Source organism: Dromiciops gliroides, chromosome 2 (genome assembly GCF_019393635.1).
Source record: "Dromiciops gliroides isolate mDroGli1 chromosome 2, mDroGli1.pri, whole genome shotgun sequence".
In the NCBI taxonomy this organism is placed as follows: Eukaryota; Metazoa; Chordata; class Mammalia; order Microbiotheria; family Microbiotheriidae; genus Dromiciops; species Dromiciops gliroides.
Genome location: NC_057862.1, coordinates 166,192,111 through 166,215,439, shown reverse-complemented (window position 1 = coordinate 166,215,439; position 23,329 = coordinate 166,192,111). Strand labels below are relative to the sequence as shown.

General features: G+C 36.9%; 1 protein-coding gene across 1 annotated transcript in view; it reads right to left on the bottom strand.

The window, feature by feature from the left end:
- Positions 1-23,329, bottom strand: part of MYO5A (myosin VA) — a 247,290-nt gene that overhangs the window by 83,494 nt on the left and 140,467 nt on the right. The window contains exons 11-18 of the mRNA XM_043981532.1: positions 22,165-22,246; positions 19,680-19,820; positions 14,819-14,944; positions 12,928-13,011; positions 5,516-5,677; positions 3,365-3,462; positions 2,222-2,308; positions 2,020-2,128 (exon numbers count right to left, since the gene is read on the bottom strand). Coding sequence (XP_043837467.1) covers positions 2,020-2,128; positions 2,222-2,308; positions 3,365-3,462; positions 5,516-5,677; positions 12,928-13,011; positions 14,819-14,944; positions 19,680-19,820; positions 22,165-22,246 — 889 coding nt within the window. The remainder of the gene's footprint in view (positions 1-2,019; positions 2,129-2,221; positions 2,309-3,364; positions 3,463-5,515; positions 5,678-12,927; positions 13,012-14,818; positions 14,945-19,679; positions 19,821-22,164; positions 22,247-23,329) is intronic.

The window sequence follows — 23,329 nt, the reverse complement described above, 5'->3', positions numbered from 1 at the left end:
CACCGCTTAGCTGCCCCCTGGACTTTAAAATACCATAAAAATACCGATCATTGCTGCTGCTGCTACTACTACCACCACCACTACTAGTGCTAGTGCTAAGTAGCCTGAAGACACAACATCACTTGGTCTACATACACACACATTGCCTCTTCTCCCATTCTACCTTTATTCCCAGGATCAAGACTGAATAAACAAGTAAAATACAAAAAGGAACAGAAATAGGAAGGATTTTGCCCCATTAGCTATTGGTATGGAAATAATAAGTGTTTTCATTTTCCCTGCATGCTCAATTCATATTAATATTTCCTGGGGCAGCTAGGTGACGAAGTGGATAGAGCACCTGCCCTGGAGTCAGGAGTACCTGAGTTCAAATCCAGCCTCAGACACTTAACACTTACTAGTTGTGTGACCCTGGGCAAGTCACTTAACCCCAATTGCCTCACTAAAAAAAAAGTAATGGGCATATTAATATTTCCTGTCCACATTCTGTGAGAAAGAGACCTAAGTCTTCCTCCTGCCTAAGGACAATTTTATGATTCAGCCAAAACTAATCATTGCAATGAGCACAAAATGAAACCATGAAACAAAGTATGAGACAGATTAGAAAGTGCTAAAAAGAAATGAAAAAAGGAATGTAACTCAAAAAGAAAAAATTAACTACACCACTTCCAGATTCATTCTTCATAAAAAAACAAACAAACCTGCTTTTGTCATGACACTTCCCTGTTCCAAAACCTTCAATCAAATCCAACAAGTATTTATTAAGTACTTACTGCGTGCTAATGGCTAAAGACAAAAAGGAAACAACTGCTTGCCCTCAAGGAGCTTATATTTCACTGAAGGGGAAACCATATATGTAGTTATTGTTGTTTGGAGGAAGAACTAAGATTCAGGGGAATCATGATGAGCGTTCTGCAGAAAGTGGTCCAAGAACCATGCTTTAAAAGGAGGTGGTGACTACATGTGGCAGAGGTGAGGAAGAAAAACAACCCAAGCTTGGAAAGTCATTTGCACAAAGGCACACAGCAACAAAAAGGAGTTGCTCATGAGAACAACAGCAAATTAGGCCAGTCTGGCTGGGACACGAAGTGCATGCAAGTCTTAATTACTTCCCTAAGACAATAAGACAAACTCTTAATTCTGGATTTCAAGGCCCTGGCTGACCTTATCTCTCAGTGTATCTTATGCTCTTATGTCTCTTCTATGTAAACCCTTAGTGGGCTACTCACTGAACCAAGAACAAGCCTTGTGCTTTGTTAATTCAACACCTTTCCATGTAGGCATAATTCCCTCTCTCCTGTCCCTACAACCCAGATGTCATCATGTATGGCCTCTTTTTTTATTTGCCTAAATTCTATCCACACTTTGAGATTTCCCTCTTATCTGAAGCCTTTCCTAATAACTTCAACAAGAAGTTGGTCTTATATTGTATTGGTATTGGTATAGGTATAGGTATTGGTACTGGTATAGGTATAGGTATAGGAATTATACCTCTGGTTATTGTTATTTCTCCCCTCAGTATATGTCATGTTACCTTAACTAGCTTGTAAGCCCCTAGAAGAGTCAAGCCCCACTAAGTGAAAGATGTACTTTTAATTCCTTGTTTCTCCCACAGTGCCAAGCACAGTGTCTTACATACAAATCAATTAGGCATTTATTATCATTGGTTTTCCAAAAAAGGATAAGGTGAAACTCATTTGGCCAAAAGATACTAACTGTCAAACATCTTCTGTTCCAGTCCCAGGCCACATAACACTGTCTCAGAGCCCTGGTCAATCCTTTCTACCATCACTGAATCCCTAAAAAACTATCTCAGGTCTGCCTGGATCCTCAAGCAATTGTCTCAATCTACTGTCAATCTTTCATTCTAATTTTACATTAATTCAGCCTAGCCTTCTTTCCCCCCACCAAAAGTTTTGAATGGAAGTTCCAAATGGCCTTAAGCAATCAAAACCAAATAGATTCTTATGGCAAAAAAAAAAATCCGTCAATCGAAAGTTCAATAAAAAGGTCTCCTACCAGTATTAGTTTCTCTAATACATTTTTGCATGTCTGCTTCCTGTCACTAAGTACATCTTTTTGCTTCATCAAGACACGATAGCGACTAAAAAATTCTTGATATGTCCACCTGCAAAAGAAATCAACAAAAGCATAGTTAAATATTTGGGAATGTCTTCCACCAAAAAAAAAAAATCTCTGACATAAGAAATATCTGACCTACCTGGAAGGGAAACCTGCTGCACTAATTCGGATGGTTTCCAACACGCCACATGCCCTCAACTGCTGTACTGCCCGTTTTTCATCAAACCTACAGGTGAAAATGCAAAATTGTTAATATACAAGAAGCATTAGTGTAGCCAAGCACAAGTGTGACTACAGCTACAATTTATTTGTTTCCCATTATTTTGCTCTATAAGAATTAGCTGATAAAAACATACTGTTACAGAAAAAGAAAAGAAGTGATGATTCAAAAGGTACAGCAGTAGTGATGAAAGAAGGCAGGTCAGTGGTTAACAGTGAGAATGTGAACATACAAAGGCTCCAGGCGGGTTTGTGCCAAAGTACACCTGTCCATGAGTCAGGATCATATCTCTAAGTTTCTAGTTCCTATAGTACTTAAAGTAGGCTTAAAAGACCATGCTTTCAAACATTTTAATGTTCCCAAAGACCTTTGCACGCAATCTCAGTTATGGCCACAATAACCACACCCTTGCCTTGGTATTTTTCAGTTTCCTTTAGGTTACTACCTGCCATTCCCCCCTCCCCCCAACTCTCTCCTTCAGTTTACATAAATCTCTTTTAATAATAATGATAGTAGGGGGCAGCTAGGTGGCGCAGTGGATAAAGCACCAGCCCTGGATTCAGGAGGACCTGAATTCAAATCTGAACGCAGACACTTGACACTAGTTGTGTGACCCTGGGCAAGTCACTTAACCCTCATTGCCCTGCCCCCCCAAATAATAATAATAATAATAATAATAATAGTAGTAGTAGTAGTAATTGAAATAGTAATTGTAACAATAGCTAGTATTTTTATAGTGCTTTAAGGTTTACAAAGCACTTTACATGTGATTTCATTTAGTGATCCTCACAACAACCTTGGGAACCAAGAACTGTTATTATCTCCATTTTACAGATGAGGTAACAGGCTGACAGGGGTTAACTGACTTGCCCAGGGTCCATTGTTAATAAGTGTTTGTGGCTAAATGTGAACTCAAGTCTTCCTGACTCCAAGTCCAGAGCTCTATTTGCCACCTAGCTGCCTCAAGGTAGCTTCGTTTCCAAGTGACTGGTTATTCAGTGACTTCTTTTCCAGAGCCATTAAATATACATTTTCAACTGAGAAGTTAAAAAAGAAACTTACGTAAATGGAAACTTGAAGTCATTTGGTTTAATACAGCGTACATAATGGGGAGTTGTAGCATTGAGGGTCTCCATCAGCAGATGAAGAGAGTTTCTGAACTACATGAAAAATGGGAGGAAAGAGGAAGCAAGAGTTAGATTAGCTTTAAGATCATACCATCTTATTCACAGTTTTTCTTTTTAATACTGTACAAAAAACCAGGAATGAAACCAGTGAAAGAGAACCAGCTTTTAACAGTCTTTCATTTTCAAAGTATATGCTATGATTCCCTAATAGTGGACATTGATTAGAGCTTTACAATTCACGAAGGTAAGAAACCTCTGGGACAGGCAGAACAACCATTTTTATGTCATTTATAGCCATGAAAACTAAGGCTTAGAAGGTTTAAGGGCTATGTCCAAAGTCACACTAGTTAGGATTCAAACCCAAATAAATATTCTGATTTCAAGGCTGCCACTCTTTCTACCACCCCAAAGTGCCTCTTTTAAGTGCTCTTCCTATGTCATTAGTGCAAAACATTGGCATCCATCATACTGACTTCTTAAATACAGAAAGGCAATTGCTAAAAGACTGCTGGAACTGAAAGCAAAAGCAATTTATGTTTGAGCACTTGCAGATTTAATTTGAAAACCACAACTCCTTCCTCTCCCATCTTCAAGCAATATAATTTGATCCAGAGTGATATTTTAGTACTATGGACATAAAAGCTTGACTAAAATTATAGCTCAATTTTGAAGTTTATCTCAAAATGACATTTTTTGAGCGAAAAAGTGTTGAAAAACATAGTTACTACCTAGTAGGCAGCTTGGTTCAGTGGTTAGAGCATTGGGCCTGGAGTCAGGAAGATCTGAGATCAAATCCAGCCTTAGACATTTACTAGTTGTGTGACTCTGGGCAAGTCACTTAACCCCCCTCAGTTCCTCATCTGTAAAATGAGGGCACAATAGAGAAGGAAATGGCAAACCACTCCAATATCTTTGCCAACATGGAGTCATGAAAAGTTAGACACTACTGAATAATTGAACAACAACCTAGGACACAGTGTTGTAATGGAAGGAAAAATTACTCTGGAGTCAGAGGAATGGGTTTAAATACTGCCTCTGACTAATATTATGTGTAAGAGCTTAGACAAGATAACCCTAGGAATTAGTTTCCTCATCTGTAAAATGAGGGAGTTGGAATAGATGGCCATGGAGGTTCCTTCCAACTCCAAATCTGCAATTCTATAAAATTAACATGGGGGCAGCTAGGCTACACAGTGGATAAAGCACCAGCCCTGGATTCAGGAGGATCTGAGTTCAAATCAGGCTTCAGACACTTGACACTTACTAGCTGTGTGACCCTGGGCAAGTCACTTAATGCTCATTGCCCCAAAAAGGAAAAAAAGAAAAAAAGAAATTAACACGTGTGCTTGTGTGTGTGTGTGTGTGTGTGTGTGTGTGTGTATTTGGGGTAGGGGGTGGGAGGAACAGCCTACAACTGACTTCTTCCATGTGGGAAAATACAGGTGCAGAAACTCTTTCTACTCTCCACAGATTGATGATTTGTCTATAATTTATAATCTCAGACAGTTTATATATATATATATATATATAATAAATTAACATCTGGTCCTCTGCTCTTAAGCTCAGTAAATTGGGTTTCTGCCAGATCAGAATGATGGACAAAGAAGTCCACAAATGAGATAATACTGTGCTTTCTATTTCATGCCAGTGGAATTTGAATAATGCTAGCATTCATGAGAAGCCTCAGTTCCTCATCTGAAAATGAGGTATCTGGGCTACATCGAGTCTAAGGTCTTTTCCAGGTGTGTGTGTGTGTGTGTGTGTGTGTGTGTGTGTGAGAGAGAGAGAGAGAGAGAGAGAGAGAGAGAGAGAGAGAGAGAGAGAGAGAGAGAGAGAGAGAGAGAAAGAGAGAGAAAGAGAGAGAGAGAGGAGACAGCAGACAGGAAAACCTGAGTTCAAATCATCCTGCTTTTGATGGATGTCTAAACCTCTCCATGTCCTAGGCCTTATATTCTAATGGGTTAAAGTCCCAGTAACTTCTTACTGGCTAAGAAGGCTTATATATCAGGGTTCACTGAGAAGAGGCAAGGAAAGTTTGTATCATAACTGATGTTAGGAAGGAAGAAGATAGCTATGTACCACTCACCTGGTGTCCCACAGTTTTCTTATGCTCTTTGGTTGACTGGCCAGGTCTAACCTTGGTTGGCTTTATAGGAGTCCTGGAGAGAGGAGTACGCCCAGAAGTTGTGGCTGAAGTGGGACTAATGGCTTTTTCATCATCTAGAAATAATTCTGGGAGCATCTTAAACTATGTCACAAACAGAAAAAAAATATTAACAAGAAAATATAAACTTAGTGAAAAAACAATGTGATATTCTCCAACTATAGTGGATCACCTCAAATAACCCTAGAAAAATGCTTTCAGACTCATACTCCATGAACATTTTATGATTCAATGGCAAAGAAACAGTAAAGGATTTTTATTGATATGTTTTGTCTTTGTCACCTTTATTTCTGAATATATCCCTTCTTCACATAGTGAATCATTCCTTGTAATAAAGGAAAAAGACCCCAAAAAAATCAATTCAGCAAAACCAACACATCAACTCAGTGACCTTGTGTATGATATTCTTCATCCATAATTCTAAAACCATCTCTGCAAAGAAGGGAAGGAAGTCCATTTTATCAACTCTCCTCTAGGACAAAGATTCTTGGTCATTACAATTACAGTGTTAAGGGGCAGCTAGGTGGCACAGTGGACAGAGCACTGACCCTGGATTCAGGAGGACCTGAGTTCAAATCTGGCCTCAGACCCTTGACACTTACTAGCTGTGTGACCTTGGTCAAGTCACTTAACCCCAATTGCCTCACCAAAAAAACAAACAAACCAACAATTATAGTGTTAAGATTTTAAAGTTTATTTGTTCTTTCTATTTACATGGGTGTCACTAGGTATACTGATTTCCTGATTCCATTTAATTCATTCCGAACCAGTTCATGTAAAACTTCCCATAAGAAATTTTTAATGTTAAAATAGTATTGTGGCCCTAGTGTTTCATTATAAAACATAAGCTTTCAATATTGCAGTTTAACATGGCAATGTTTCCACAGTGAAGAAAACATTTCCAGAGGAATTCAAGCTCAATTCAACAGGAAACTTTTATTAATGTCTACTTTATGCAAAGTATTGGAGAGAATATAAAGTTTAGATAAGGTGTAATAATACTAATGCCTTCATGAAAATGAGAGGTAGTAGATACATGTATCAAAGAGTCAAATAAATAAATAACAGTCATTTATATAGTCCTTTAAGGCTTATAAAGTACTTTATGTTCACAATCTGTGAGGTAATCCTGTGAGGTAAGTGCTATATAGCTCTTTTTACCCTTCATGGCTCAGCTCAAAAAGTGGAGACAAGAAGGTAGAATATCAGGACAGCTAAGCAAGATCTCCTCTACTCCCACCCCCTCAAAAACTCCTCCAAAGACATCTAGAAAATGCAATAGACTAAATTTTGATGGAGAAATCCAATAAAACAAAACAGTGAGTCATTTTTCCTGCTCAGATTGACATAACACAGAGAGTTCTATGGACATTGTAATTTGGCCAAGAAATCAGGTCATAAGAAACACTCCATTATAGGAAGAAGCTGGGCACAGGGTCAAAAGGAGTTCTCAGAACCATACTAGGTCACTTTGTGTAGGACGTGGGAATAGGTGCCAACTACCTATCATCACTGATGTTCTCTTGGTCACCTTTGGTATAATAATAGAGTCTGAGATTTATTTTGTGACTTTGGTATCTTCCCTTTTTTTTTCAGACCTTGAGAATATCTCAAAACTCTTTAAATTGTGCTGCATCCAGCATAGACCTCTTTTGTATAAACCAACCATACTTGGTTTTGTTAAACTCATTTTCCATCTTGGTTTTCTTTAGTGCCATTCTAACTTTCTCAGGCAGCACATATGAGACTATGGTGTCCGAGTGTGATGGCTTCATTGTTCTTGTTGATGAAGAGTTTGTTGTGAAAATCTTGACAGATTTCTACTTTTTAATTTATTTGTTGTTCTCCTTTCATTTTCATCCTCAAATATCAGTGGGTTGAGGTTGCTCACCAAGCTTTCTTAAAATTTGTTTCTCATTATTGTATGAGGTTACATTGTTCATATTCTTCCACCATCAATTTTTGGAAACAAGTTTAAATTCGAACTATTGTTGCCCTTGGCTTGCATTTCTTTCTCTCTCCAGAGTAAGATCAACTAATGGCTGGCTGAGACTGTGGTGTTCATTACTAAATCAACATACACTAATTCTATCTAGAGCTTTAAGATTTACAAAGCACTTTCCTCACAAGAACGCAATGAGGTAGATGTCCTTTTGCTCAAATCCAAAGACATATGCTTAGCTGATTAACTTAAAAAATTCAACAACCACTGATTAAGCACAGTAATATATAAGGCACTGTGTTAGTAGATGAGGATATAAGAGAAAAATGCATTTCTGCCTTTAAGGAGATTAACTTTTACTGAGTGGGTGAGGAGAGCCATAGAAAGGAGAAGACAACCCAGATAAGAAAGTCAATATAAAGCAATTTAAAGAGGGAGGCAGTATTTATAACTGGGATGATCCAGAAAGGCTTCATAGATAGGAGGAAGCAGCTGTGCAGGGCTATACAAGTAGTGAGGGATTACATGGATCAGAGAGAAAAAAGGAAGTACATGCCAGATAAAGGTGACTGCTTATACAAAAGAAGCTACTGTCTCATTTAGAAGCAGATTTTCAAAGAGTCAACAAGGCATAGTAGAGTGAGAATGAGGTTCAAGACCTACTTCTGTGTGTGGTTCTAAGCAAGTCACTTAACTTCTCAGTGTTCCTACACAATTCCCTAAGACAAAATGTGTGTATACACATACACACACACATACATACATACATACACACATACATATATGCATACATACAACACAGGTATGAATCCATACAGTTAAAGGAATTTCCTTATCAGATGGTACCAATATCTATGAAATCACAGGTCTCATTTAAAAAAAAAAAAGGAACTAGCAAATTTTTAATTCTTCTAAATCAAATCAATGCTTCTAAATTATGTCAATCCTTTAAAATAACACTATTCCCAAAACTAATCAACAAAAATATCAAAGAAGTAGAGTCAAAATGGTGGAATGAGAGGGTCAGTATTTTTGCAAAGTTTACCGCAACAACCTAGAAAATGTGTCAAACCAAATTCTGATCAGTAAAGCCAAGAAAAAGTTATAGTCATTTTTCCAGCTGAGAGCAATTTAGGAAGAAAGATAAAGAAGTCTACAGACACCAGCAGGGACTGGCCAGGAGCACACAGCAGTGAAAATGGAGGTAAAGAGCATTCTAGTGCCCAAGGATGGTAGGGGGACAAGGCTGAACACCAGGGCTGGAAGCAAGAGGGGAAAAAGAGATCCTGTGGTTCCTTAAGAAGTACTGGGAATAGGGGCAGGGACCAAGTCCATCAGCCTACTGAAACTCAACCACACACAAGCCAACAGACCTAAACCTGGATCAGGAACTTAAAAATCTGATACCAGGAAGGCAGTGAATAAATCTCCTTTCAGATCACATCACTTTGGAAGTACCAAAAACTTGCAGGCACCTAGAATGAATTGTAAAAACAGTAGAAGGTCACAATAAGGCAGAAGTTTAGACTAGACATCCCCTCACACACATAAATGAGCAAAACCTAACACTAACATAAAGTCCAAAGTCAAGAAGTAGGCTGGAAGAATAAGCAAGGAAAAAAAAAAAAGAACCTGATCAGAAAGAGATACTATGGTGAGAGGGAAGTTCAAGATACAAACACAAAAGAAGATAATGACTTGAAAATATCTATAGGTAAAGCCTCAAAAACTAAAATGCAGATTGGACACAAACCCAACAAAAATTCTTAAAAGTTGAATAGATTTTTCAGAAATACCAAAAATATTATTTTAAAAAACAAATAAAAGTGGTAGAGGGGAAAATTGAAAAAGAAATAAGCTATGCAAGTAATTTATGAAAAAGGAATTAACAGTTTTTATGATAGAGGTACAGAACATTATTGAAAAAAAAACTCCTTAAAATTAAGAATTGGACAATTGGTACAAGTGGTACAAAACCTTACTGAAGAAAATAACTCCTTAAAAATTAGTATTGTTGGGGCAGCTAGGTGGCGCAGTGGATTCAGGAGGACCTGAGTTCAAATCAGGCCTCAGACACTTAACACTTACTAGCTGTGTGACCCTGGGCAAGCCACTTAACTCCAATTGCCCCCCCCCAAAAAAATTAGTATTGTTCAAATGGAATCTAATGACTCCAGAATATATTTTTAAAAAGAACAAAATTAAAATAGAAAAAATGTGAACAAAGTTAAAATAGAAGAAAATGTGAAATATCTCAAAGGAAAAACAACTGACCCAGAAAAGAGATCTAGGAGTGAGATTTTAAGAAATATTGGGCTACCTGAAAGCTGTGAACAACAGCAAAAAGAGCCTAGACATCACATTTTAAGAAGTTATAAAAGAAAATCATCCAGATATCTTAGACCCAGAAAGGAAAGTAGAAAGCTAAAAAAAAAATCTACCAATTACCTGCTGAAAGCCCAAAATGAAAATCCCCAGGAAAATTATTTTCAAAATCCAGAAGTCCCAGGTCAAAAAGAAAATACTATAAATAGCAAGAAATTAGGAATTCAAGGACCATGGAACCACAGTCAGAACAGCTACTACCATAAAAGAGCAAAGGGCTTGAAAAGAAATTCTAGAAGGTAAAGGAAGAAGAATCTATCCATCAAAAATTAGTATAATTCTACAGGAGAAAAATGAATATTTAATGGAAAAGAAGACTTTCATATATTACTGATGAAAAGAACAAAGCTGAATGAAAAATTTGTCATTCAAACTCAGGAGTTGAGAGAAGCATACAAAGGTGAATATGACAGTTAAACTTTTTATGTCCTTATATGGGGAGAGGATACATTTAATCCTCAAAACTTTATCATCACAAGGGCTCTTACAGAAAGTTTAATTGGACAAAGGGCCTAGGTATGATTCTATTGTTTTGGAAGAATCTCAAACAAAGAAGGGGGGAAGGAAAAGGGAGAGAAAGAATGGGGGAAATTACCTCATTTAATAAGGTGCAAAAGGAAGAGTTTACATAATGGATGGGCAGTAGGGTTTGCAGGGGGGTAGGGAGTGGGCAAAACATGAACATTACTCTCATCTGAACTAGTTCAAGAGGAACTAGGCATGTTTTACTTGGCACCAGAAAGAAGAACCAGAAACAATGAGTGTAACTTTCAAAGAAGTAGATTTTGGCTCAATAGATACAAAAATCTCAAAATAATTAAAGTTGTTCAAAAATGGAATGGTCTGCCTGGGCAGACAGTAAGTTCTCCATAGTCAAATGGAGAGTGGAATACTGCCTGTCAGCAGAATTAGAATTTGTTGGGGAATGAGGGATTTGCCCCAGGGTAGTGATATTCAGAGAGGAGCAATAACACCATCCTATGACATGCTTTCCCAATCTAGCAAGTATGTCCATCAGTAAGCACCCAAATCACTTTGGCTTTTACTGATTGGTTCAAACCTTATTTGCTCATTTGCTCATTGTTTGGGTTTTGATGGCTAGAAAGCACTGTATCAATGGAGCTTTCCTTAAAATGATAAATAACATCAATTTCAATCCAAGGGCAAGTATTACCTGTCAGAATAATCCTTTCCAACAAGATCAAGGGTGAAGTAAGGACATCCGTTATCACCATTACTATGGAATATTTGCTAGAAATGCTAGCTACAGGGGCAGCTAAGTGGCACAGTGGATAAAGCACTGGCCCTGGATTGAGGAAGACCTGAGTTCAAATGTGACCTCAGACACTTGACACTTACTAGCTGTGTGACCCCAGGCAAGTCATTTAACCCTCATTGCGCCGCCAAAGAAAGAAAGAAAGAAAGAAAACAATGTATAAAATGATTACAACCTTGTAAATGGAAAGTCCCCCAAATCCCCAAACTAAACACAATGTAATTATAATAACCAAGTCTAGCCCTGAAGAAGATATGAGAAAATGTACCTATGTCCCTTCTTTGCAAAAAGGAACATCTAGCTGATGTGTTGGTTTTACTATAAATACTTTTTTCTTCTTTTTTAAAAATTCTTTGTTACAAGGAATAACTCTGGGGAGATGATAGGCAGGTATATTTGGAAATTAAGGTGATATAAAAATAAAAGATATCAATAAAAATAGTACATAAATCCTGCTTGTGGGTTATGTTCTATAAAACAAGAATTCACACCCTTGGACCATTTTATAAAGACTCTTTAAAGCATGCTGGGTGTTAAAAGTTTTGCGTGTAGTAAACCTTCTATGGAAGCAAAACACAACTTGAAATGCAAAGCTTTTTCTTAGATTGACTGACAGAAGAAATGACTAAACATTATAAATGATTCATTAGTATTCATGATTACATTCTGATGAATAAGCTCATCAGGAAACTTAGAAGACAATCATCTGTGGCCAGGGAATTAAGAGCTTGGAAATGTTCTACCTAAGTGAAATTACCTTAAAAATATCATTTGCATCAGCATTTTATTAAACAAGCTGCAACACTATTATAAATTTTTAGTTTTATCACTAATCCTAAAAGAATGGTTATTTATCATTTTAAATCTAAATAACAGAGAATTAAGAACAAATTCTACGTCTCATTTCCTTTCTTTAAAATTAAGCTTATAAACTATGCTGCCTGGGAATCATAAGGATAGGTAAAAGGTTCGATTTTTCCCACAAAATTCTCTAAGATCACAATTTCACTTTTACTGTGACTGAATGTTGAATTTGGCATTTTGTATTTAAATGATCCAGGCTGAAAATAAGAATCAATATTTTCAAAGCTATTGAAAACAAAAGTTTTTGCTCCAAGAGCAATGTCTAAATGTGCATATGACACTCCACAGAAGCCAATTTCCTAAATGGTAATCTTAGAATAAGAAAATGATCATGGGATACTGCAGGCAGGCTTGTAGTGAAGATTGTCATTTAACACCTGGTTATCTACAAAGTATCCAACCAATAATTTTGACACATGTGAAATTCCCACTTGGCTGTAAATCTTTGGATTTCTCTATCATGCCCCCTGTCACTTCATCGTCCTGCAAAATCACATCAGCCTCGGTACCTGATCATTACCCTCTACCCCCAGAACCCCTGAGTGGAGGACAGATCAGGAAGCTCCTCTCGAAGTCTATTTTAGAAAGTTTCTAAGACCAGTCATTTTTCACTTACTACCTGGCTGCACTCTTTTGGATTTTTCCATCATGTCCCCATATTAGGTATCTGCCCTTCCTCCACCTTTAGCCCTTTTTAACTTTCTTTTGTTGTGTTGTTTTCTCCCAACAGATTATAATCTACCTGAGAGCAGATAATGGCTTCCTTTCTCATATTTGTATTACATGTGCTTAGCATGGCACCTAGCACATAATAGTTGGACTATATTGACTATTTTGTGACCAAGGGAAAACATTTTCCACAATTACCTTGCTTGATTTAAGAACTTTAATTTGTTCTTCAAAAACTGTGTCCTTATTCTTCTCTAAGAAGCCTTCACACTGGTATTCAACCTGCAAACATATGGAAAATTTTTAATATTTAACCAAACTCTTTAATAACAACAATAAGAAAAAGCTTTTGGGGGCAGCTAGGTGGCGCAGTGGATAAACACCGGCCCTGGATTCAGGAGTACCTGAGTTCAAATCCGGCCTCAGACACTTAACACGTACTAGCTGTGTGACCCTGGGCAAGTCACTTAACCCCAATTGCCTTACTGAAAAAAAAAAAAAAAGAAAGAAAAAAAAAAAAGAAAAAGAAAAAGCTTTTGAACTAGTTATCAATTGCAAGAAACATGTCTTTAGTTCCTGCTCTGTATAGGGCACTATTTTAGGAATGTTACAATTAATGAAAACCATTTCTATTATAAAAGTAAAATTATAAGATGCAAGTATATTAAAGCTATAATAAAATTCACCAAATGTTTTTATGAGGACCAGTAATTTATGGATCAATGGGATCTCTAATCTATGTGTTACACTCAACACTCTTCTTTTTTTTTTTTTTTTTAGTGAGGCAATTGGGGTTAAGTGACTTGCCCAGGTCACACAGCTAGTAAGTGTTAAGTGTCTGAGGCTGGATTTGAACTCAGGTCCTCCTGAATCCAGGGCCGGTGCTCTATCCACCGCGCCACCTAGCTGCCCCCACACTCAACACTCTTAATGAACATCTGAATGGACCAATAAGGGTCGTCATTCTTTCTGACAGCCCCCATCTCCTCCACAACCAGGCTGGGCTGATCATAATGCCTGAAGCTTATCATCCCACCATAGACTGCTTTTCCCCTTCCTCCTATGCCATAGTCATGTATCATTGTGGCTCAGTACAAACCATCCAGCAGAAATTAATTTCCTCTTTGGGAAAGAGGTTGCTAGTGAAAAAGAGAGAGAATAAATTGTTGGTTGGTGGAGAGAAAGTAGAAGAGCTAACAAAGGCTGGAGGTAGAGGTTGAGAAGACAAGTAATGTGGAAGATTCTAAGGTGCTATTTCATAGGTGTACATTTAATCTCTGTTGTCAAAATCCATATGCTCCCCCTGTCCAAAGGTCATCATTCCCATCATCCTACTCTCCAAATCAAAAGATTACTTTGGAGCTTTTATATCACTAAGGGATATCTCAAGGTATCCAGTCAAGATTACTGCAAACCTGGAAAAAAGACAGTCCCTACATACAGGTAATCTTCACAAAAACAGGCAAGTACCTCAGGCACACTCACCATCTCTACCTCTACTCTCTACCTGCAATATCTCTACTCTCTACCTGCAATATAAGATACCTAATATGATTTTCTAGGATGTGTGAAATTCAGTGATGAAATACAGTTATCCACAGGATAATATTATTGATAACTCTCAATTATTTGACAATTCAAATGGGATTGAAGTAAAAAAACAAAAATAAACTATACAGATTAACCACCCCACAAAGCCATAAACTGAGAGAAAATCCTGCATTGTAGATAAGAATCAGCCTCAAAACCAGGAAAACTTAGGTTGAAGTCTTTTCTTTAACACATACTAGAAGTAAAATGCTGGGCTTATCTTCTCAATGCCCCTAGGCAAGTATGTAAAACTATAACTTGTAGAGAAAGTATAGACTTTTATTGGTAGAGGGATTTTCTTCACTGGGGAGTTCCCTATCCTAATGAAATCATTGGTTCAGTCCCTATTCCTGTCCCTAAGGCCATGAAGAATGCAACCTTTAGCAAAGAAGGAGAAAGCTACCTGCTATTGGTTTCTACCCATTCCCCCTTTTTAATTTGAGCATTCTAAACTTTAAAAGAAAGAAATAAAAAACAATCCAAGGTAAAACGTCCTTACTTTGTCAGCAAAATGCTGAATGATAAAAGCTTTGTTTGACAGACGGGGCTTTTCAAAGAGTGCGCATTTGTTCAGATGTGTGTTGTACAACTTCTGGGCCCATGTGTCATCTGAACCTTTAGGCATCTAGAAAAGAACAAGACAAAAGTTAAAACATAGCTGTGATGCTCATCTGAAGCAATGCACATGGCAAGCTGCACTTTCTGTCACTACATAATATCTTTTACATGCACTTAAAGAACTCGTCTATCTTCCTCATGTTTCTGTGGACTCACTTTGATGGTCTGCAGATCACAAACCAATGACTATTAAGTAGTATGACTGAATATCTTTCCAAGGCCTACTTAAAGCATTCTCTTCCATTTTTATTTGACATATTTCATCAATTTGCAAATGAACAATTAAATGAGCTTTTACACTAAAAGTCAAGCTAACTAAAAAGAAAATCTTATGGCTATATGTATTCTTGACATGCTAAGAAATCAGGACAAGCTTATGGGAAGATGAAATTTATCATATATATTGAACATATTCAGAAAAGAGACATTTTTTTTTTCACTCAGAAAAGAGGCAAATTTTTTATATGGGGAAGTTGTGGCTAGATATCATCTAAAAGAGATCAGGGTATTTTACTGATACAAGCTCAATATAAACCAATAATGTGATAGGGGAGTAAAAAAAAATCCAATCTAAAATAAGAGATATTGTCCAAAGTGAAAAAGACTATATTATATATTATACATATTATAGATATAGATATAGATATAGATATAGACATAGATATAGACATAGATATAGATATATAGACATATCCCACTATATCCTACTCTTTTTGGACAACATCTGGAAAACTCTTCAGTTCTAGGTGATGTCTCTTAAGGACATTGGTAAACTGGAAAATATCCAAAGGAGAGCAACCAGGATCATAGATTTTGAGATAGAAAGGACCTCAGAGGTCAACTAGTCCAACCACCTTTTTCTGAATGAGAAAACAGAAGCCCAGAAAGGTTGAAATGACTTGCCTAAGATCACATAGATAATAACAGAAATAGGATTTGAACCCAGGTCCTCTGACATAACATCTACTGTTCTCCCCTATATAACCATGCTATTATATCTGTGCACAACCAAAGTCAGAAGCATACAGCAAAGTACCTAAAATCCCATAGGTAGACCATAAGCCTGGATAAACCCCCCTGACATTTTGGACTATAGGGGAATTCATATCTATCAACCAAATGTTTTGTTCAGAGTTGAGATTTCCTGTGTGACCCTGGAAAAGTCACTTAACCATCATTGCCCCACCAAAAAAAAAAAATAAATTCCACTCCAGAGTTGAGATTTCATCAGTGTAGGGAATTCCCAGAATATCCCATCAAGGCAGATTAGTAAGGAGTGTCGAATCTTAGAGGACTGCCCAAAACACTAAGGGATTAAATGATTTGTCCATGGTTACTGATACCATGTGTCAGACATATGAACCTATGTCTTTCTGACTCAAAGGCCTGACCTATATCCACTACTCTAGGCTGTCCCATCTATCCCTGACCAAAATAAATTCTGAAAGGGTAGAAGATGAAGGATCTCGAAATTATGCCATTTGAAACTTGGTTGAAGAAAATGGGAATGTTTAGGCAAGAGAAAAGACTTGAGGCAATATGGCGGCCCCCTTCTAGTAAATGAAGGAGCATCATGAAGGAGAGCTTATTCTTGCACTGCTTAGTCCCAGAGTGAAGAACTGGGAAGAATGGGTGAAGCTGTAGAGAATCAGATTTAGGTTTAATATAAGAAAAGTTTCTAATAATTACAACTACCTAAAATTGTAGGGCTGTCTTGAGAGGTAGTGGGTTTCTGCCCATTAGAGGTTTTCAAAGAAAGGAAAGATGATGTAGAGGATTTCTGGATAAACGGGTTGGACAAGATGGCCTCTGAGGTCCATTTCAACTCTGTGATTCTATGATATTTTGTCATATTTTAAATTATTGGGTAGCAAAGAAATCACTCACCAAATAGATTTAAAACATTATGGTCTCTACATGTTTCCTGAGGGTAGGAACACCCATGCTTTAAAAACTAAAGCTTTGTTGTTGTTCATCCATTTTAGTTGTATCCAACTCTTCGTGACCCTATTTGGGATTTTCTTGGCAAAGGTACTGGATATCTATAGTTTGCTATTTCCTTCTCCAGCTCCTTTTAAAGATGAGGAAACTGAGGCAAATCACAGTTGAGTGACTTGCCCAAGGTCACACAGCTACTAAGGCTGGATTTGAACTCAGGTCTTTCTGACTCCAGGTCTGGTGTTCTATTTACTCTGCTTCCTAAGTGGCCATAAAACTAAAGCACTTCTAATTCAAATTGATACAGGCAGCACAATAGAAAGAACCCTGTCTCTGGAACTAGAGGACATACAGTTAAATTCTGCCTTTGATTTTTATCACTTGGGCAAACTTGGGCAAGCCACCACCTCCATGGACCAAAGTTTCCTCATCTATAGAGGCGTCTAGATGGTCCTAAGTCAATAACTAAATTATAAGTATTGTGAAGTATTGTGTATTTAGATATACTATGGGTAAGCAGTAGTCAATAGATATTATAGGTAAATAACGTCAAGGCAGTATTTACAATGACTTTGGATTAAAGTAACCTTTCTGGGCTTCAGTTTTCTAATCTGCCAAATGAGGGAGATATGCTCTATGACTTCTAAGGTCTTTACCAGCTTTAGAGCTGCGATCCCACAAAGGAAGAAAATGTACCTTATTTATTGATTCCTCATACAGAGAGCCAAAAATATTAGTACTGTTAGTGTTAGGACCTGAGAGATGATCTAGTCTAACCCTCTTGTTTTCAGATGAGGAAGATGAATTCTTGATAGCATAAATGACTTGCCTTAAATCCCATAGCTGCCATCAGCCATTGAAGAATGCTACCTATTCAAATGTTAAGACCTCTCATTTATACCTGTACTAGAGAAGAAAATGAGGCAATAATTCATCAAGTTTCTGTTTATTCCTCTAATGACAAGGATGATCATTGGTTAATTTAAATAATGCCTTATGGCTTCATTTGAGTTTTATATAGCATATAAATGAAATATTAAGCCTGGATTTCTAAAGTGAACTGTAAGACTTATAAAATTCAGATATATGGGAAACTTATGAATTTATGCTCCATTAATTCAAAATTGGTGATCATTTTTTGTAGGGATCAAGCTGAAGTTTACCTTCACATGATTATTGAAAATAAGTTCTGCTAGTCACTTTTTGTAAACATAACTAGAGTGGATGTATAAGCTACTGTTATAAAACTATTATGAAAACTGCTAGTAAATATCTTCAAATAGCTACTTGCTTACAAATGATTGGTATGCTAATTAAAAATAATCTAATTTTTTTCATCAGAGTAGGTTTCCTATAGACATCCACTGTGTAACACTTAGATTCAAAGAATAATAGAGAAGGAACTAACCTTCCAAATAATCTAGCCTATCTCTTTGATTTTAAAGAAGAAATTAATGAAACTGAATTTCTTTTCCAAGTCTTTACTAATTCAAACTAGCTTTTCCCTATCTTCTCTGAGGTTGGCAGGTGACACAGTGGATAAAGTGCTGGGCCTGAACTCTGGAAGACCTAAATTCAAATTTGGTCTCATACATTTACTAGCTGTATGACTGTGGGCAAGTCACTTAATTTCTGTATGCCTTAATTTCCTCAACTATAAAACGCGGACAATATTAGCACCTGCCTCACGTGGCTGTTGTGAAGATAAAATGAAGTAAATTTGTAAAGCATTTTGTAAAGCATTTAACAATGCCTGGCACATAGTAGGTGCTTAATAAATGCTAGTGCCCTTCTTCTTTGTTTGAAATAGTAAAGTTTTCATTATACTTTGAAAACTTATATAGCTAGTGGCCTTCATTAAGATAGAATTCATTATTCAGAACAAATAATCAGCTTTGATTATTTTATTAAACCTGAAATCATTTTATTAAAACCTTAATTCATGATTTACTAGTTACTCTTTCCTGCTATGATTACTGTTCACTGGTTAAACTATAGTCATGATATACATGCAAGCAAATCTTGATTATCTTTAACAATGAAGAATAGTAGTAGCAAGGATAAAGGAATTGATAATCTCAAAACATCTTTTCAGCCATTTTTCTCCCACCTTCTTTGAGTGAGATGTTAATAATTAATGAAATTCTCAAAAAGAGATAGAAAAAGAAAGGAGAAATAGAATATTTGGAAAATCTATCACATGGGTAATCAGCCTCAAAGTAATTGGAGTGGGTTGAAAATATAGCTTTTTATGGGAAAACATAATCTGCATTATAATGTGATTTATATTCAAAGTGGGTGTGAATTATTTAAAATTTCTTTCAAAGATAATTTGATACCAAAGTTTAAAAAAAAAGCTCAAAAAAGGAGTCAATCATTTCCTTAGACATCTTCCTTCTACTACTGAACAAAAAAGTATTATACCCACACTGATAGGACTAATGTATACCCAAAATTTCCAAACAAGAAACTGAAAAAAATTCTCTCACATACTTTAGAATGAGGTTTTATAAAAAAAAAAAAAACAACAAAACTCCATGTTCTTCATCCAGAATTAGCAAAATGGAACTTATGGGAGTCAGCAACCTTCCACAACTAAGAAACACAGTTGTTTGGGAACTGGCATATCCAAATGAGAAAAAAGGATTGTTGAGCTGTGGTATTTGCTACTAAGGGGTAAGAAAGGCACTCTAAAATAAGCCATACTTATATCATAATCACTACTTGATCAAATCTAACTCTTCCAAGCTTATTGTATCCATTATAACAGACCTTAAGTACTTAGCTGGAAATATTTTACCTACCTTACATTCTTCATCCAACAAATCCAGAATGCCCAGTTTTGCTTCTATAAGGTTAATACAAGGCTGATTGTCATAAAAATCTATGAGTGTCCATGGAATTTGTTCTTTCATATACTCTTCTTGTTCTAGCTTAAAGACATGCTATAGAGAGGGGGAAAAACAGTCACCTTTGTAACCATCAGCCTCAAAATACATGTAGTAAGTCTATTAACCACATTTCTAGGGGATATGTATTAAGAACATTATAAAACTGCTGGTTTCCAGAAACTGCAATATAATCAGAAACAGAATGAGGACATATGACATAGTATAAGAAAACTTAACATTCTCTATTCATCATCCCCAGAATACAAGTTATTTTGGATTTGGTTGGTCTAGATAGCAGAGGGTTTTTCTTTCTAAAATACATTTTCCTGACTTCTTAAATTGTACTTTGTAACAGATGTGATTGTAGGTGTGGTTATAGATGATGTAGGGGCATAGAGCTGAAAAGTTTAGCTTCATTTTAGTAATATTTGCCCACATGAATTCCATGTCAATAGAAAGCAGATTCCTACTGCCATCAATTCCAATGCAAAAGTTGAGTGCCTTATGTTAGCAGCACACTTATGACTGATGAATACCACTCCAAACACAATTGTCTCTATCTTTTTTCATTTTGTTAATTGATAAGTAGTCTTCATTTAAGACAATAGAAGCATCTGGCTGGGGTCGTAATATTATTCTGCTTTCCTCTCAGCTAAGTTTTTATGTCAGAGCTAAACTGAAACTTTGGAGCCCAGAAACACTGCTAAGTTGTCAAAATGTTTGGAGGTAAATGTAGATAGAGAATTCTGTGTCTAAAAACCCCCAAGTTCAAATCAAGCAATCCCAATTTAGTTATTCAAACCCCAAAATTTATTGGATGAAAACTGAGATAAGACACTTCTTGTTGTTTGTCCTTCACTCTCTAAGAGGTCCATGACATCAGGGTGATGTCATGACTTGCAATGAATTGGATTTAAGTAAGGGAGGGCTGTGCAAGGTCACCAACCTCACTGGGTCCAGTGGTAAGATATACATCAGGATGACTGGAGATGTCCCCGGATGTTTAAAACAATTGGGACTGGGGCAGCTAGGTGGCAGAGTGGATAGAGCACTGGCCCTGGAGTCAGGAGTACCTGAGTTCAAATCCGGCCTCAGACACTTAACACTTACTAGCTGTGTGACCCTGGGCAAGTCACTTAACCCCAACTGCCTCACTAAAAAAACAAAAACAAAAAAAACCAATTGGGATTAAATGACTTGCCCTGGGGCCAAGAAGCTAGTAAGTGTCTGAGGTGAGATTTGAATTTAGGTCCTCCCAACTTCAATAAATTGTATATATAGCTCAATTGAGTTGGTAAACAACAAGGTGTGTGTTTTTTTAAAGACTTTAGTTCTTGACACTGAGATAGGGAAAAACTGCTCTTTGGATTTTTGTGGGAGTTAGATAAGATTTATATTTTTATTCATATTAGAAGCTATAATGTTTATGATATTAAAGGCACTAAATTATTTTAACATTTGTCCTTAAAAATTTGATTTACTGTATGAGGAATCCTTTTTTTTCCTATATAAATGTACTCTTTCATTCAAGCATCTCCAAAGACCATAAGAATTCGTGGGATATTTTATAGATAGCAAGGTAAAAAGCAAGGCTGGGGACAGCTAGATGGCACAGTGGATAAAGCACTGGCCCTGGATTCAGGAGGAACTGAGTTCAAATCCAGCCTGAGACGCTTGACACTTACTAGCTGTGTGACCCTGGGCAAGTCACTTAACCGTCACTGTCCCGCCAAAAAACAACAACAAAAACAGGCTAAACAAACTTTTCAACTGGCTCACCAAGTAACCATTGTTCAAGAAAACAAGTTCAGGGGGAGCCCCTTGACACCATGAAACTGTGACTACAACATCATGTCACACTGTAAATAAGAGTTAAGACAGAGTCTTAGCATTACACGAAATTATATGAAACCCACAACAAAAGCTGTCTTATTCTCCAAGCCACTTCCTGTTTTAAGAACTTAGTCTGGGGACCCAATACACTAACTGTAGTTCACTGAGAAGTCTAGGGACTAGGTACATTTCAAATCTACACAGACTGTGACATACTCTAGATATTACATTAATTATTAACCATCATTTCCCCACAGTTCTTTTTTTTTTTTTTTTTTTTTTTGCCGGGCAATGGGGGTTAAGTGACTTGCCCAGGATCACACAGCTAGTAAGTGTCAAGTGTCTGAGGCCGGATTTGAACTCAGGTACTCCTGAATCCAGGGCCAGTGCTTTATCCACTGTGCTATCTAGCCGCCCCCCAACCATCATTTCCTAAACTGTTCTAAACCTAAGAAAATAAGTATAATTTGGGAATCCAATTCAGGAATCAGATTTAAAATACAAATCAGACTTTTCAAAGGAATCACTTTTTAGCAGAGGGAAATGTAGGAAAGAAAATTCTTACCATGTTGAATTGCTGCTGTAGTTTCTCATTGGCATAGTTAATGCAAAATTGTTCAAAGCTATTTATCTCAAATGTTTCAAATCTGTAAAACCAAAAATAATTTGCAAAGAGATCAATACACATAAAACATTGCATAACAGAAACAATAAGAAAAGCCCTAAATTATCTGAAATTCCCTCTCCAAAGTGATGAAGTCTGCTTTCTTGGAAGAGGGTCCCAAGTCAGTGACACTGACCATGAACCTGAATATCCAACAGAGCATAAACATATTGTACTGTCAGGAGAATGAGCTTTGGAAAGCTCACCCCAAAGTGGAAGATAACTAAAGCCATCAATAAAGACATAGTACTGTTGAAGTACTAAAGTAGCACTGATAAAGGCATATAACATAGTGTTTGGGGTCATGATCATACCCTCTCTGGTCAATTTACAAAATCATCATTATTCCAATGTTTTTTGGTACATATGGCATAGGAACAAAAATTAACATTTTTTTTAAAAGCACAGTTCACAAACAAAAGGTATTATATCAAACACAAGTGTACAATAAGAAATTCATCAGTAAAAAGTAGAATATATTGAAGGCAAGAATTAGAGTAGAACTAGATTTCTAATTCGGTTCCATTCAATTCAATGTAATACACACAGATTAAGTGTCTACCACGTCCGATGCACTATGCTGGGTGCGGAAGACAGCAAAGATAAAACTAAAACAGAGAGAGACCTCAAAGAGATTATAAAATAGTAGGGAAATAAGATATATACAAAAACAAATATAATTCAAGTCAGAATCTAACAGGAACCCAAGAGAGGTCCAAAGAAGGAAGCAAGTTAGATGTAAGATAACTTCTAGCAGGGCAGCTAGGTGGCGCAGTGGATAGAGCACCGGCCCTGGAGTCAGGAGTACCTGAGTTCAAATCCGGCCTCAGACACTTAACACACACTTACTAGCTTTGTGACCCTGGGCAAGTCACTTAACCCCAATTGCCTCACTAAAAAAAAAAAAAAAGAAAAAAAAAAGATAACTTCTAGCTCTAGGAAAGGAGGTAGGGGACAACTCTGAGCCTTCCCTGACGTCTTCACCATGCCCCTCACATTAAGTACCTTCCTTTTAGCCTTTTGTGTGTTGTCTGCTCCCACTGGAATGTAAACTCCTTGAGGGTGG